This window comes from Orycteropus afer, unplaced genomic scaffold (genome assembly GCF_000298275.1).
Source record: "Orycteropus afer afer isolate SDZICR_OR568_19922 unplaced genomic scaffold, OryAfe1.0 scaffold00165, whole genome shotgun sequence".
Lineage (NCBI taxonomy): Eukaryota > Metazoa > Chordata > Mammalia > Tubulidentata > Orycteropodidae > Orycteropus > Orycteropus afer.
The window spans coordinates 7,082,110-7,097,255 of record NW_006921752.1 but is presented as its reverse complement, the minus strand read 5'-3'; the positions used below and the strand labels follow the sequence as shown (position 1 = coordinate 7,097,255).

Sequence of the window (15,146 nt, the reverse complement as noted above, 5' to 3'; positions counted from 1 at the left end):
AATTCTCCTGCGCCTCAGTTTCCCCATCTCTAAAATGGGCTACACCTCCACTCTCTTGGCTAGTTCTCTCCCATTTCACGCTAGGCCACTAGGAAGTGAAATCAGTGCTTAACCACAGCTTAAAAGCCCTCTTGCTAAGCGCCAGTCGCCGCGCCGGGCATGCTCAGTAGCTGGGGCCAGCGGCTCAGGGAGTAGGAAGCAGCTTTCAGCGCCCAGGCGTCTGACTGCGGGCACTTTGATGAATCACGTGTGTTGAGGCCCTCTTAAAGTGATAGGCACCTACTTTCCCTCCACCCTAAACACCGCCCTCAGGGCGGCGGCGACCGTGATAATTGCAGCTGCTCAGGGGCAGGGCTTGCCCCAGCACCGAGTAGTGGCAACGGCGTGTTACGTCCTGGGTGCCTTGGAGTTGAGAGCCCGGGGGGCCTGAAACCCGCAGCTCCCCAGGCATACACACTCACACAGGAAGAGGTGCTGCCGAATCAGCGCGGGGCAGCGCGAGCGCTGCGAGGGGCTTCCTCAGTTGAGGAGAGGTGGGGTTACAGGGCACAGGTGACAGGGCCGGAGAAAGATGGAGCAGCCTGGGGCGGCGGCGTCGGGAGCGGGAGGCGGCAGCGAGGAACCCGGTGGGGGCCGGAGCAACAAGCGGACCACAGGGAACCGGGCTGCCAACGAAGAGGAAACGAAAAACAAACCCAAATTGGTGAGTGCTCCCGCAGCCCCCGCCGGCCTTGGGCACAGAGAGAGCCCCGGGATCCTCCTGCCGTTGAACACGGGGGGTACCCGGGGCCCCCTCCCAAGGGTGACTGCGACCTCGCTGTACAACTCTGGGAGCCGCTAAATGAGCGGCCACGCCGAGGCGCTGAGACGGCGTGGGGGCGGAAGAGCACCCCCTTCTTCACTTAACCCCTTTCTCACTCTTGTCAGTCCAGAGGCAGTACGGGAGGGAGAAAGGCCCCACCCCAATTTAGGGAGACCCCGAATACTGGGTAGAGTCTGTTGTTTGTCTAACTTGTGGGCACGAATCATCTATGCGCGATTCTATTCCCCTCCCACCTCTTGTCAATTGCTGTTTTGCCTCTTAATGCTTAGGGTTCAGAGCTGGGGAACCTCTCGTCTTATCTGTCCAAATCCTTGGGAGCCCACCCACAGCCTTGCAAATCATGAACGACACAATGTAGGCCCCCGATTTTTCCACTTTACCAGAAATCTAAGGAAGAGGCGCCTTACGTGCGTTTTTTTCCGTTGCCTCTCCATGTGCTCTCTTCAGGAAACATTTCTTTACAAGGGTGGGGGAGCGTGGGAGTTGAGGCTTGGTGAGGTACCACCAACTTTTGTGTGTGTGAGAAGCATAGTCATACAGTACTGCTACTTAGTTGATTAACAACGCTCAAAAGCAGTAGACAGACTCTGCAAGTCTCAACGTCCTGATAGTGTGAACCAATGGTTGCAGTCTATTTCCTGCCACTGACTTAATGATGCAGAGGAATGAAATCTATGGGGCCTGGTATTAGATTGGGAAATACTGGAGTTTCCGCAACTCATCAGTAAAAGGGGTTCCTCTTTTTGTAAACTTTCTAATTCGGGTGGCAGGAGAGGAAGGGGGGGTTCCTGCACAAATCCAGCATATGCCCCTTGTATCTGAATGTTGTTAGTCTAGATCTGAAGCACAAGCCACATGTTGCACGTCTAGTTTTCAGTTTTAGCTGGCAAACAGATTACAGTAGAGTAGGGGATGGTGACATAAAACTAAAGCTGTGCCTTGTGGCATTTGACCATTTGGTGTGTGCCTGTTGTACTTCTCTCTCTTGCCTCCGGTTTGCCTTTCAATTATGAACTGTCCATATTGGGAAACAGTGGCCAAAGTGTTTAGCATTTCAGGAAATAATTCAACCTTCCATTATGTGCGAAGGGACAGGATGAGATAGACTAAAATGACAAAAAAAAAAAAAAAAGTCTCATTAATTCTATCCTAATTTGAAGCAAATTGGCGGCTTATTTGATGTGTCCTGTTACTCTAGTACTTACAAGTGAAGAAATCAAGACAGAGTTTTTGTTACTTGTTTCTCTTGGCAGAGGTTTCATGTGTGCTTCATTACTGCTTTTAGACTGCATCCCTCAATCATGAAACTTAGAAAAGTTCTGTTGAGTGTTTCACCAATGCTTAAAATGTGTTTAAAAATTCTAATATTATGATTTTGAAATGTATCAGTTTGCCATAAAAGGGTGCACATCTTTCCTTTTTTTTTTTTGGACCCAGAACAAAACAACTGTGGTTTAATCAGCGGTTATAAGTTTAATTTGTAAAAAGGAAAAGTCAACGGATAATTTCCACAAAGAGTTTGGTACATCCTGCATGAACTGTTAAGAAGCATGCTCTCAAGAAAAAGCACTTATCTATGGCTGTTAATAATAACACCTTGATTATGTTCTTCCTTTCCCTTTGGCCATTTGTCCTGTTTTATCTTTTATGTTTTACTTGCTTGGACAAAGTAACTAGATAGTTAGGAGATGGTATCACTTTCAGTTCCTAACTACCTTCACTGTTCAGTGTTGAACATAAGCTTGATACAGCAGAACAAGTATTTGAATTCAAGAGTTTGCTAATGACAGTGTGAAATTTCTTTTGCTCAAACGTAAGTTTGGAGTTTTACATGATTTACATGATCTTACAAGCAGATGGGTCAGAGTTAATAAAAACAAATTTAGGAGGATATTATATAGCACATTGTAAGGCAAGCAAATTGACCAAACAAAGCTTTTTATGTGTTTTATTTATTATTATTATTTTTTAGTTTTTTGGGGCCCAGTTTTCAGAGTTATAACTAAAGTTCTCATCATGTTCTTCTGAAGCCTTTTAAAAGAGAATTCTTCTGGAATTCTTAACTTAAAATACTGCTGGTAAGGCAAAGGTCTGTTTGTTTGGTGTATGCCCTAGAGTTGATTTTGACTCAGGGACCCTGTAGGACAGAGTAGGACTGCCCCATAGAGTTTACAAGGCTGTAAATCTTAATAGAAATGTACTGCCACATCTTTCTCCCACAGAGCAGCTAGTTGGTTTGAACCATGATCCTTTGGTTAACCACGGGGCTCCCAGTAAAGATTACTGCTTTGGAAACCCTATGGGACAGCTCTATTCTGTCCTATAGGATAGCTGAGACAGAATCCAGTCAGCGGCAACAGGGAATCTTTATGGAAACAGATTGCTACATTTTTTTTTTTTACCATGGAGCCAATGGGAGATTTGAACCAACAATATTTTGGTTAGCAGCCAAAAGCTTTACCTAAAGCTAAATTTTATTTTTTTGAGTAATATTGTGTACGCCAAAAACCAAACTCAATGCCGTTGAGCAGATTCGACTCATAGCGACCACTTCTTGGGTTTCTGAGGAGGAATCTCTACTCCAGAAGTAGATTGCCCAACCTTCCTTCCGAGGAGTGGCTGGTGGCTTTGAGCTGCTGGGCTTCTGAATAGCAGTCAAATGCCTTAGGCACTACACCACCAGAGGATCACTTTAATATACCTACTCCTCACTTACTGACTTGGCTAGGATCCAAAGACCAGGTCATTATGTTAAAATTGGCATTATGCAAAATGGAGGATGACCAATCAGATCATAAAATGGAAGATGATTGCATCATTATGTAACTACCAAATTACATCATTATATAACTGCCAAATTATTCATTACATAAATGTCTAACTATTGAGAATCATGGCCCAGCCAAGTTGGCACATAACCTTAACCATCACAACCAGCGTTACTCTCACCTCTCACCTTCACGTTCATTGCTGCCAGATGTATTTTGTTAATGTACAAAAGAGTCAGTAGATTTTTCACTATTGTTGTAAATGTGAAATGTCAACTAACAAGATAGTTGATTAGTTGAGGAGTAGGTGTAGTCCCTGAGGGCCTGGGTGGTATAAATGTTTAACCCCATTGTCTGCTACTGAAAGATTGGAAGGTTGAGTCTACCCAGAGGTGACTCAGAAGAAAAGCCATTGAGATCCCTATGGCACACAGTTCTTCTCTCTTGCATAAGGGGTTGCTGTGAGTCTGCATGGACTCAAGGACAACTAGTGGTAATAGTCCTTAATTGTGTGTGGGTGTGTAAAGGAGTTGTGCTGGGTTACAGAAAAAAATGATATGGCAATAGTAATTATTTGTGTAGGAGGATAGGGGTTCTTAAGCTCCTGAAATTATATGGAAAAAAAATTGAATGTATGTAGGTACATCCATTGTTCTGCACTCCATAGCTTCCATCAGCTTCTCAAAAGTATCCATCATGTATAGAAGGATAAGAACTACTGGGTTACAAAGGATTGAGAGTAAGGGAAATGACTCATTTGATTCTACTTTAAGTTACTGCGTAGTGGGAGGGGGTCAGTGAAGAGGAGAGAAGCGAAGTAGCACTGACCACATGCGTGATTGGTATTGGTGATAATTCATCTGGAGGTAAAAAGGGGTTGACTACATAATTACTATATAGTATTAGCTAAGATTAAAGTTTGTACTGCATAGAGAAATTACCTCAGTAACTATAGTTATATAGTTAAACTGATAGTGAATTCATAAAGCATAAGACTTGTGACCCACCAGCCACTCCTCAGAAGGAAGGTTGGGCAATCTACTTCTGTAGTGATACTGCCTCGGAAACCCAAGGAGGGGTCACTATGAGTCAGATCCAACTCGAGGGCACATAACAACAACAACAAGGCTTGTGATTCAGTTGTCTTCATTTAGTTCCTCATGGTTCTGGAAAACTGGAGGAGGAGGCTATGTTTTCTATAGAGAGGAGCTACTTTTATTTATACCCTCAACTTTTTGATGGGTTTCTGTGAGAATTTTTTTCAAAGTAGCATTTCAGTACTTTAATGACTTCCATTTAAGATGAATGAAATCAAAATGTAAAGAAATTCCATTTTTTTCATGTATACATCCTCATAATGACCCTTTTGATTTTTTCTTTTTAAAGTAGGCAACACTGTTTTACACTCACAAGATTTTGAACATAGCATTAATAGTAGAGCTTTGGATTTTATGTAACTATCTGGTTAAGGCCGAGATTGTAGTATGTCACCAAATATCATGATTGATTGGTAATTTAATGTCAACTTTGAAATGTGTTTTCTCAAGTTGAGTAGGAGAGTGAGCTCTAGAGATGATAGAAAAGAGCTGTATCTTGAATCCCACATATTTAAGGCAGGGACTTTATAAGTGAGAGAGGCTAGTGTTGATGAACCTTTTTCCTCCCCTACACCATGGAGTGGAGTGGTTTAACACTATTTGATGATGTTCTGCATTTTGATTTTGTCTTTCTGTGTAAGTTCTGAAGCCTCTGGTTCTATTGACAGTAAAGTCAAATTAGTAACTTGAAGTAAGAGAAGTTAATTTTCTGGTTAATATATAACTTCCTGTTAGGTTATTCGTTTTCAGTTGTATAAATCATGTTTGTTTGTTTTTTAATGGTAAGCTATGAGTAGATTGATTTCATTTATGTTACATACATTTTCTGAGCATCTGCTAGGTGCCATTCTGAGTTGGTGATGAAAAGATGCTCATAGTCTAGTAATTGAGATAAGAGATTTTATTAATGATCAAAGGAACAGGAATATGCACAGGAAGATGCTGTCAAATTATGGAAAGTCATCTAAATCTGATTGGATGCTCAAGTGTCACCAGAGTAGGTGACAATTTTACCAAGGCTTGAATAATAAGGCATTAATTGAAGAAAAGGAAAGAAAATAATTCCAGAATGAAAGAACAATATACCCAAAGTTACAGAGCTATGAGAGCATACCCAGTGAGGGAAGTGTGGGTTGATACGTATGGCTGAAACAAAGAGTATATATGGTGGGTCTGCCATAGAAGAGACAGGGTCCAGATCATGAGGACTCCTTGCATGTCATATTAGAGTTTCAACTTCTTTCTGAAAGTCAGAGTGAGCCATTGAAGCAAGTTAAATGGGAGAGTGACATAATCAGATTTGTGATTTAGAAAGAAACATAATACTATGGAGAATTACTTGGAGAGGAGTGCCAACATGGAGGCAGCAAGACCACTTAGGAGGAGCACAGTGGTATAAAAGAGTTTAGTTTTAGGGTTAGAGACCTGGGTTCCAATTCCAGCTCATCCACTTCTCCCTTTATTAGCTCATCCACTTAGTGGGTATATCTCTCTACACCTCACTTGCTTTGGGCCATCTCTGTTGCTGCTGCTTTCTGTCATCCACCTTGAGCATCCACCAAATCTGAAATGTCCATCCTGTTTCTCCTTTACAAATCTCACCTATCTTTCACAACCCAACCCTGTCTCACAAGTCTTCCATTTTTACATTAAACCATCACCAACTATTTGTTTACTTAGGGCTCTTCCTCATTCTGAACTCTTCTACCAATCATGGGTCTACATGTTGTATGCCAATCTTTTCTCTACAAAGATTGTAAAGTACTTCTGCCCAAGAGTCCCATTATATGCCTGTTCTTGAATACCTCACACACCAATCTTGGTTGCAAAAGTATTTAGTAGATGATTTTTAGCTGGGTCTCTTTTGTCCACTATGTGCCAGACATTTTGAGAGTGTAATTTGTTGAACAGAGGCTTTTAAGAAAACAAATGCTTACTTTTAGGTGCCATTTTTTTCTTACTATACATACCCCGTCAAATGAACGTATCTGTACATTCTTCTGTGTCCTTTCTCTAGTTTTGAAATTAAGGAAACTTCTGTGGGGCTGAATGTGATAGTAGTTAGAAAATTCTATATTGCTGTACACATATAAAGCATTATTATTAACCCCTTGTATTACCTGTAGGAGACCTGATGGTACAGTGGTTAAGCACTTGACTGTTCTCCAGATGGTTGGAGGTTTAAACCCACTAGCTGCTCCATGGGAGGAAAATGAGATACTCTGCTTCCATAAACATTTACAGCCTAGGAAACCATATGGAGCAGTTCTACTTTGTTCTATAGGGTCACTATTAGTCAGAATTGACTTGATGGCAACAGATTTAGGGTTTGTGTTTTTTTTGGGGGGGGGCGGTTTGGATATTACCTGAATTAAATGTACTTGTGGTTGATGGTTTATTGGCTTCCTGCAATATGATTGGGAACAAACAAACAAACAAACACCACGGCCACAGAGTTAATTGTGGTATAGTGGTTAAAGCATTCAGGTGCTAATCAAAAGGTCTGTAGTTCAAGCCCACTGTCACTCTGTGGGAGAAAGATCAGGCAGTCTGCTTCCATAAAGATTTACAGCCTTGGAAACCCTAAGGAGCAGTTGTACTCTACCCTAAATGGTTGCTATGAGCAATTTGATAGCTCTGATATTATTATTATTGTCGTATACCTGTTGCTATCAAGTTGAATCAACTCATGGTGAGTCTGTGTGTTACAGAATAGAACTGTTCCATAGGACTTTCTTGGCTGTAATCATATGGAAGTAGAATTCCAGGCCTTTCTTTTATGATGCTGCTGAGTGGATGCTAATTGTCCAAACCATTTACAGCACCCAGGAACCATGTAGTATAATATGATTCTAAATTGATTGTTACCTCTTCTTTTTCCCCAATTGTATTGATCTATTTGGAGGATTATATATTCTGTCCTTTTATTAATCATTCTTTCTCTTGAATTATTATAAAATGCAAGTTTAACTTTCTACTTCCATTTTGTAAGAATCAAAAAGCCTATCCTTTTCTTTGAATTTATCGATTTGAAGCATTTAAATTTTTGTTACAAAACTTTTATTAGATATTTCTGACATTCTTTGTTAGGCAGTTTATCGCTTACATACAAATAAGGAAATTGAGTCATTGAAATGGTAATGGTAATGACTTAGAAATGAATTTAAAAGGTGTACCACCTTTATTACAAAAGTTAGAGCTATAACTCTGAGTCATTATGCTTCAAGGACTCTGAAAGTTAAAAAAAAAATAATCTTCCTCTCTCTCTCTCTCTTTTTTTTTTAATATTCCTTTTTAGGAACAATTGTAATTATAATCCACCTAAATTTCACTCCCAAGTACCAAGAGCTCTGGCAGTAGTGACTTGTCATTGATGTGAAATCATGTTCTTTCCTAACCTAATCACAAAGAACAGTATGCCTTGAAAACAATACATATACAACATGATAATTTGTATGAATCAAATCTGGGTATTACAAGCACCATGGGGATTATCATTGAAGACCCTTCTTTTTCCTATACCTTGCATTCAGTTGAGGTGCTCTGGTGTCATAGCGATAAGGCATTTGACTGCTAACCAGAAGGTCAGCAGTTCAAACCCAGCAGCTGCTCTGTGGAAGGAAGATGGGGAGATCTACTTCTGTAAAGATTTACAGCCTTGGAAACCCAAATTGGGGGTTGCTATGAGTCGGAAATGACTCGATGGCAGTAAGTTTAGTTTTTTATTGGTTTTATATTCAATTGGCATAGTGCCTAAGGCATTTGGCAGCTAACCAGAAGGTTGGTGGTTCAAACTCAGTGGCCTCTCCATGGAAGGAAGACACAGCAATCTACTTCTATAAAGATTTACCACCTTGGAAATCCAATGAGCGTTGCTATGAGTTGGAATCAACTCAGTGGCAGTGGGGATATTCAACTGGCCATACAGAAAAGACTAATTCCTTCCACAAAATTTGGGGGCTATGGTTCTTTCCCCCCCACCAAGACTGAAGAAATAAGTTGATGGCTAGGTGATATGAAATACGGTTAATGCTTGATATCCAAATGGGTTTCTTTGGAAAGCACCCATTGTGGAAAATGAGACAGCTTAAAATTGTTATATGCAAAGGTAGATTGAGATACAGTTTCAAATACAGAATATTAGTAATAGAAAAATTAACTCATAGTACATTTTAAACTGATTTAACTATCCGCTAATGTGTTTCAGTCCAAATTATATATTCTGGCTGTAGCTTAAACACTCAACTAAATCCTAATACTTCCTTCGTGTGAGGGGGCCTAAGGAAAAGCGTCTTAGTTCTTTTCTTATGACCAAATGTGGGAAATAAAATTCTTACTAATCACCATTTACAGGGATGGGGTGGTTTAATGAAGATTTTACGTGTTGATTTAAGGAAAGTAAGCTACATTGCGAGGAAGATGAGTAGTTCAGTGGTAGAATTTTTCACCTTCTGTACGGAGACCTGGGCTTGATTCTCAACCTAGGCACCTCATGCCCACAAGCGTGGGTAGACTCCTTGGGACACTATTATGGACTATAGAAGATAGACAAAATTAAGACTTTTGGCTCCATTCACAGGTTGAGTAATCACTCTTTCTTCGTTTTGCAACTTTTGAAGTGGGGTGGGATTTATGTATAAGACATTTCCTCCCAGGGGATTGTTGTAGATAGTTGAGTAAAGGAAAAATGTCCTTGAATTCTCTAGATAAAGAGTTCATATAACACGTTGATACATACACACAGACATACATGCACATGTACACACAAAAACACCTGGGATTGTATTACTCATTGTAGGTTTTTATCCAAATAAATGTCAATTTGGTGCTTGAAGTGTTTGTCTGTGTTCTATTATATTCTATTTTAACTACTTTGATGCACTCTAGGTTGCTGAATCTGGATAATTGTTAAGCAAACATTTACAAAGAACTCTGGACTATTCACTTTCCTTAATTAGACATTTGTGGGATTAAAATTGAAAAACAGGCTATACTAATGAGGTGATGGAATTGGGGATGGGTGGAGTGGGTAAGTATGAGAAATCAACTTGGGCAAATGGCCTAGACTCCACACAGATTTACTAAAGAAATTGTGTAACCACTACTTTCCAGGCAGCAATTTAGTGCTGTTACTGTGCTGGGAGGCAGAAGGCATATAATTTCTCTAATTTTGTGAACTCAAGTAGAGTTAGATTAGTAATCCATCTCCACTCTGCAATTTCTAGGCTGGCCATTTACCTACCCAGTTAGGGGGGTAATTGTCCTCAAAACAGGTAGGTGAGTGATAATTGTTGTTACTGGACAGGTACAGTTTTCATGTTTTGTTTTGCCCAGGTAAGGGGAAAGCTAGAGAAGTGTTGTTTTCTGTGCTTTGAAAGCAATTTCTGATAAAGACTTCAGTGCTCAATAGCTAATTATGATGGCTGGAGCTGTTTAGGAAGTGGCTAAAGATATAAATAGCATGACCTTGTGCAGGCTATTCAGTTATATTTTGAACTTTAATAAAATGTATGTGTACTAGACACCAAGCCACCATGTATGGTTAAGGGTGTGAGACCGCCGAGGTTATGCTGAGGTCTAGACACAATCAGTGTCTTCAGAGGGCCAGTTTGGCTAATTCACACAAAGTTGCCATATGGGATGACTGCTAAATTTAGATTGAATTTTATTCTCATACTTCATAGGAAATTCAGCAAGGCACTGGATGTAGTTTAATGTCTCATTTAGGATAAAGATTATTTCATTTGTTACTGATTCTGAAATAAGATTATAAGGTGTATATCTATAATATTTTGTCCTAAACCTGGGTACATCCTTGAGAGCTTAGACATGGCTATAGGTTAATGTGTTGAGTACCATCTCCAAATTAAGGTGGCTCCTTTTCTGCACCCCTCCTAGTAATTTTCTTGACATATTGTTCCATAGTATTTTATTTTACATGCTTACAGATTATACAGATAAGACTGCATTTTTTTGAAGTTTGTATCATAATTTCATTTACATTTCCCATTATACAAGATAAGAACCTACAGAAAGTTAAGATGGGTTAAAATAAGTTTGACAGCAGCATTTGCTCTAATAATACGCTCTACAGTGTAGTACCACACATTACAAAATCAGTGTTCCAGAAGTGTCATTTATGAGTGGAAATAATCTTTTCTTAGGCTAATCTCATAGCTTGTTTTTTATTAATTTGTATTCTCCCTGCCCCACACTTTTGGTTGAGTTGCTAATAATTTTACAGTGCAAAAGAAAAAAAAAACAAAACTGGATTTTATCCATGTTGGTGGCTTGGATTTTCATGCATTTATTTTACTAAAGCAAGGCTTACCCATATTCTCTAATCTCCAGGTTCTTAGGCTTCTTTGGTACAGTCTGTACTTGCTTGATCAAACTGTGATGATCTTTCTTGTAAATTTCTCAGAGATGAAAATCCTCTTTTTTATAAAATATGAGTAAGCCTAATTCCAACTAGTAAATTTTAACTGGCTATATCTGTGTATAAAATGTATTGAGGTAATTGTTATAATTTAAAATAGGGATTGTGCAGGGCTCCGGGCCCACTTATCCACAAATCTGCTACCAGTTTTGTTGTAGCTAATTGTTGATCAAGATATGTTATTGTTACAAATCCCTCTTTTCCAACACTCCTTCCCCTGCTTTTTAATTATCTGTTACCATTTGTATATTTCTAACTCTCAAGATCATCATATCCTTGTCATTTTTACTGGTTTCTGTGAATATTATTAATGGGGGTATCCTATTGCCCAACTACAGAAATAACATATGGAAGGAGGGCCGCTGGATGCTAAATCAATTATTGAGCACCACAGTGATTGATTTAAGAGCAGTTCCCACCCACCTCAGTCACCAGCCATGTTGCCATGAGCTTATAGAAACTAGTAGAGACAGCGTTTTGATCCTAGCAGCACTACTTCATGTTTTCGAAGATCCTACATTTTCTTTTATAGAATCTAAAAAGTATGTTTATAAGAATTAATCCTATTAATTTTTTTTGAAGAATTTGTTTCTGGACATTTTATGAGGCTAAGTAGAAAATAAGTTGATTGCTTTTTAATTTTTTATTGTGGTAAAACATGTAACAAAAATTTAACATTCTAACAATTTTTAAGTGTGCAATTCAGTGACATTAATTATATTATGTTGTTCAACCATTGCCACTGTCCATTTCCAAAGGTTTTCATCACCCCAAGCTGAAACTCATTAACCATTAAACAATAATTTCCTATTATCCTCACCCCCACTCCCACAATAAACTTTGGTCTCTATGCATTTGCTTATTCTAGATATTTCATATAAGTAGGATCATACACTATTTGTCCTTTTGCAACTGACTTATTTCATAAACTCAGCATGATATTTTCAAGGTTCAACCATGTTATAGCAAGTATCAGAACTTCATTTCTCTTTATGACTGTATATATCATGCTTTGTTTAACCATTAATCTATTAATGGGCACTTATGTTGTTTCTACCTGTTGGCTATTGTGACTAGTGCTGCATTGGAACGTTGGTGTACAAGTATCTGTTTGCAGCCTTGCTTTCAAGTCTTTTGGGTATATATGTAGGAGTGGAATTGCTGGGGTCACATGGGAATTTTATGTTTGACTTTTTGAGGAGCTCCTCAACTGTTTTCCACAGTTCCTGTGCCATTTCCAGCAGACTGCTTTTAGAAATGTAACTCCAGGCAACTCATTTATCGTCTCTCTGAGTGTTAGTTTATTCTGTAAAATAAAGGAGTCAAAACAGATAGTCTGTAAGTTTCCATTCAGCTCTGATGTATTGAGAGTCAAAGGTTATTGAGAGCTGTAATGAATCTAGGAGTTCTGGTGGTGTAGTGGTTAAAGCATTCAGCTTCTCACCAAAAGGTCTGTGGTTCAAACCCACCATCTACTCTGCAGGAGAAAAATGAGGCAGTCTGCTTCTGAAAAGATTTATAGCCTCGGAAACCCTATGGTGGTCACTATGAGTCAGAATTGACTCGATGGCAGTGGGTTGGGTTGGGTGGGTAATTAATCTAACATTAATACATGGCATATGGGCTTTAGTTAGATGAAAAGCTGGCAATCATGAAAGATGACCGTTTAATGATGAATGTCCCAGTTAATTTTATTTTCCTATTTCTGGAGTCTGGAGTCAGTGCAGGCAGCATCAATATTTTTGTACCCATGGATTGTATGTAGGGCAATGTACTGAACCTTTGGGAGAGCTGGCTCAGCTTTGTTGTTGTTGTTGTTATGTGCCGTGGAGTCGGACCCGACTCATAGCAACCCCTCCTTGGGTTTCCAAGGCAGTATCACTACAGAAGTAGATTGAGCCATCTTCCTTCCGAGGAGTGGTTGGTGGGTTTAAACCGCCAGCCTTCTGGTTACCAGTCAAGTGCCATAGCCACTACGCTACTGAGCTCCAGCTTTAGTCATCCTAATCCTAAGCCTTGGTTCAGTGACCTAGAACTCAAGCTTGCCCAGACGTGATTCTCAATAATAAACACTATTGATGGCTTCCATGTTTTGAGCAATCTCAATGTGTCAGTTGCTATTGAAAGTATTTTATGTTTTTGCCAAGAACTGTGCAGGGTCTAGAATTTTACCCTACTTACAAGCTAACCTGTTGCTCTTTCACGGATGATTGCAGAAGACTCAAGACTCCTGGGTCAAAGACAAAAGATAGTTTATTATTTATTGTAAAAAACAGTGAGAATGTCAGCAACACACCACTTTGCCATGGTCCCCAAGTCCCACAGAGTGGGCCGAGATGAACACCTATGCCAGCAATGGGTTGAGTTACAGGAGAGGAACACTGAACTTGAGGGATTTACCACTTTTATGGCAAGTTAAAACAAGCTTGCTTTTTATATGGGGGTAGATTTTCCCTTATCTTCAAGGTTGCTTCTTGCAAATGCAACCGTGAGAAATGACCTCCATAAAATGGCTGTCAGGTCCTTTCATTCTTGGCCAAAATGTGCAGGGGTGCTCAGGGGCCATGGTGGATTGCTTCCTCAATCAATATTAACTCATTTGATCCTCGTGATAATTTTTTGTAGGTGAGGAAAAAGATTCAGAGCAGAGCAGATAAATAACTTGGAATGGTCAATTTGGAATTCAAGACCAGTCTGACCATAACATCTATGTTTTTAACCCTGATTTTCTATTCTAAGACCTAGTTGTCTTCCAGACTGGTGATAGTGGGACCTGGCCTATATTTGTACTATACTTACGTGTAATTTAGAAGATTGAATTCAGGGGCTATTCATTTATAGTGACACTGATAATTGTAAATTAAAATTTTTGAATCACTGCTATGAAGTAATATGACAATTAAAGAGAGGTGGCTGGGAATTTTAAAGATCCATGAACATAGTTCTTAAAGATACCATTCTGGCAGTCTAGCCTTCATTAAATAATTTTATGGTCAGCACAAGCCTGCTGTGCTTTACTCTGTTGCATATTGCATGTGATTCTCTCTCTCTCTCTTTTTTTTTTTTTTGGTCTTTGCCATGTAGGGAGTAGCTTCTGAACAGGTTATATTACAAGTCATGCTGCCTGCTTCATCTTTTTAGTTTCTTTCTGTCTCCTCCCCCCTCCATATTCTCCTTCTGTTTTTGAACTTCTGTGGAAGTAAAACTGCTTTGGAAAAATAAATGCTATCTCCCATTACATGAGTACATGATATGCATTGTTTCTTGTTTAGAAAAGTGCCAAGAACCACCTACCTTCTCCTGCTGCTTCCTGTGTTTGCTTTGCCCAAAGATTGGCTGCTATAAAAGTGTGGCTTATTCTTCCAAGTGCTATCTTTCCAATTAGTTTGCAGAAGTGTTGTGACAAACTATTTTTGTGTTGACGTGTGACTAGTAATAGAGCCCTAAACTATGAGTTTAAGTGCCCGAAAATATGGAAGCAAATAATGTAGATTGAGTTTTAGACCCCTCAGACTTAAAATATCATCCCTCCCAAAAGGAAAAGGGAGCTTTCAATTTTTAAAAAATGTGATGGATAAAGTAGATCATATTAATATATGCCTGGGATCAGGTGATTTCACTCTTCCTTAGTGAGCTCAAATTTTTATGTTATATTCACTAAGAGGTAAAGGACATCTTTATTTTTTTTGAAGTAAAACTCACATAACATGAAGTTATCCATTAACTATTTACAAGTATGTGGTTTAGTGGCATTTAGACTGGGCACTCTACTTCCATAGAGATACTGCCTTGGAAACCCAAGGAGGGGTCACTATGAGTCGGAACTGACTCGACGGCAGGGAGTGAGAGTATATGCACAGTGTTTAGCAACTACCACCTCTATCTAGTTCCAAGACAGTTCATCATCCCAAAAGGAAACTATGTATCCATTAAGCAGTTACTCCATTTTGGTTACCTAGTGCAGCTCTGACAGCCATCAGATGGGATGGCTTTAACAAACAGGAGTTTATTCTCTTACA

The 15,146-nt window shown here is 39.5% G+C and overlaps 1 protein-coding gene across 1 annotated transcript in view; it reads left to right on the top strand.

The window, feature by feature from the left end:
- The first annotated feature begins 571 nt into the window (after positions 1-571).
- DIAPH2 (diaphanous related formin 2) overlaps positions 572-15,146 on the top strand; it is a 1,278,863-nt gene continuing 1,264,288 nt past the window's right edge. The window contains exon 1 of the mRNA XM_007946556.1: positions 572-703. Within this exon, the coding sequence (XP_007944747.1) occupies positions 572-703 (132 nt within the window). The remainder of the gene's footprint in view (positions 704-15,146) is intronic.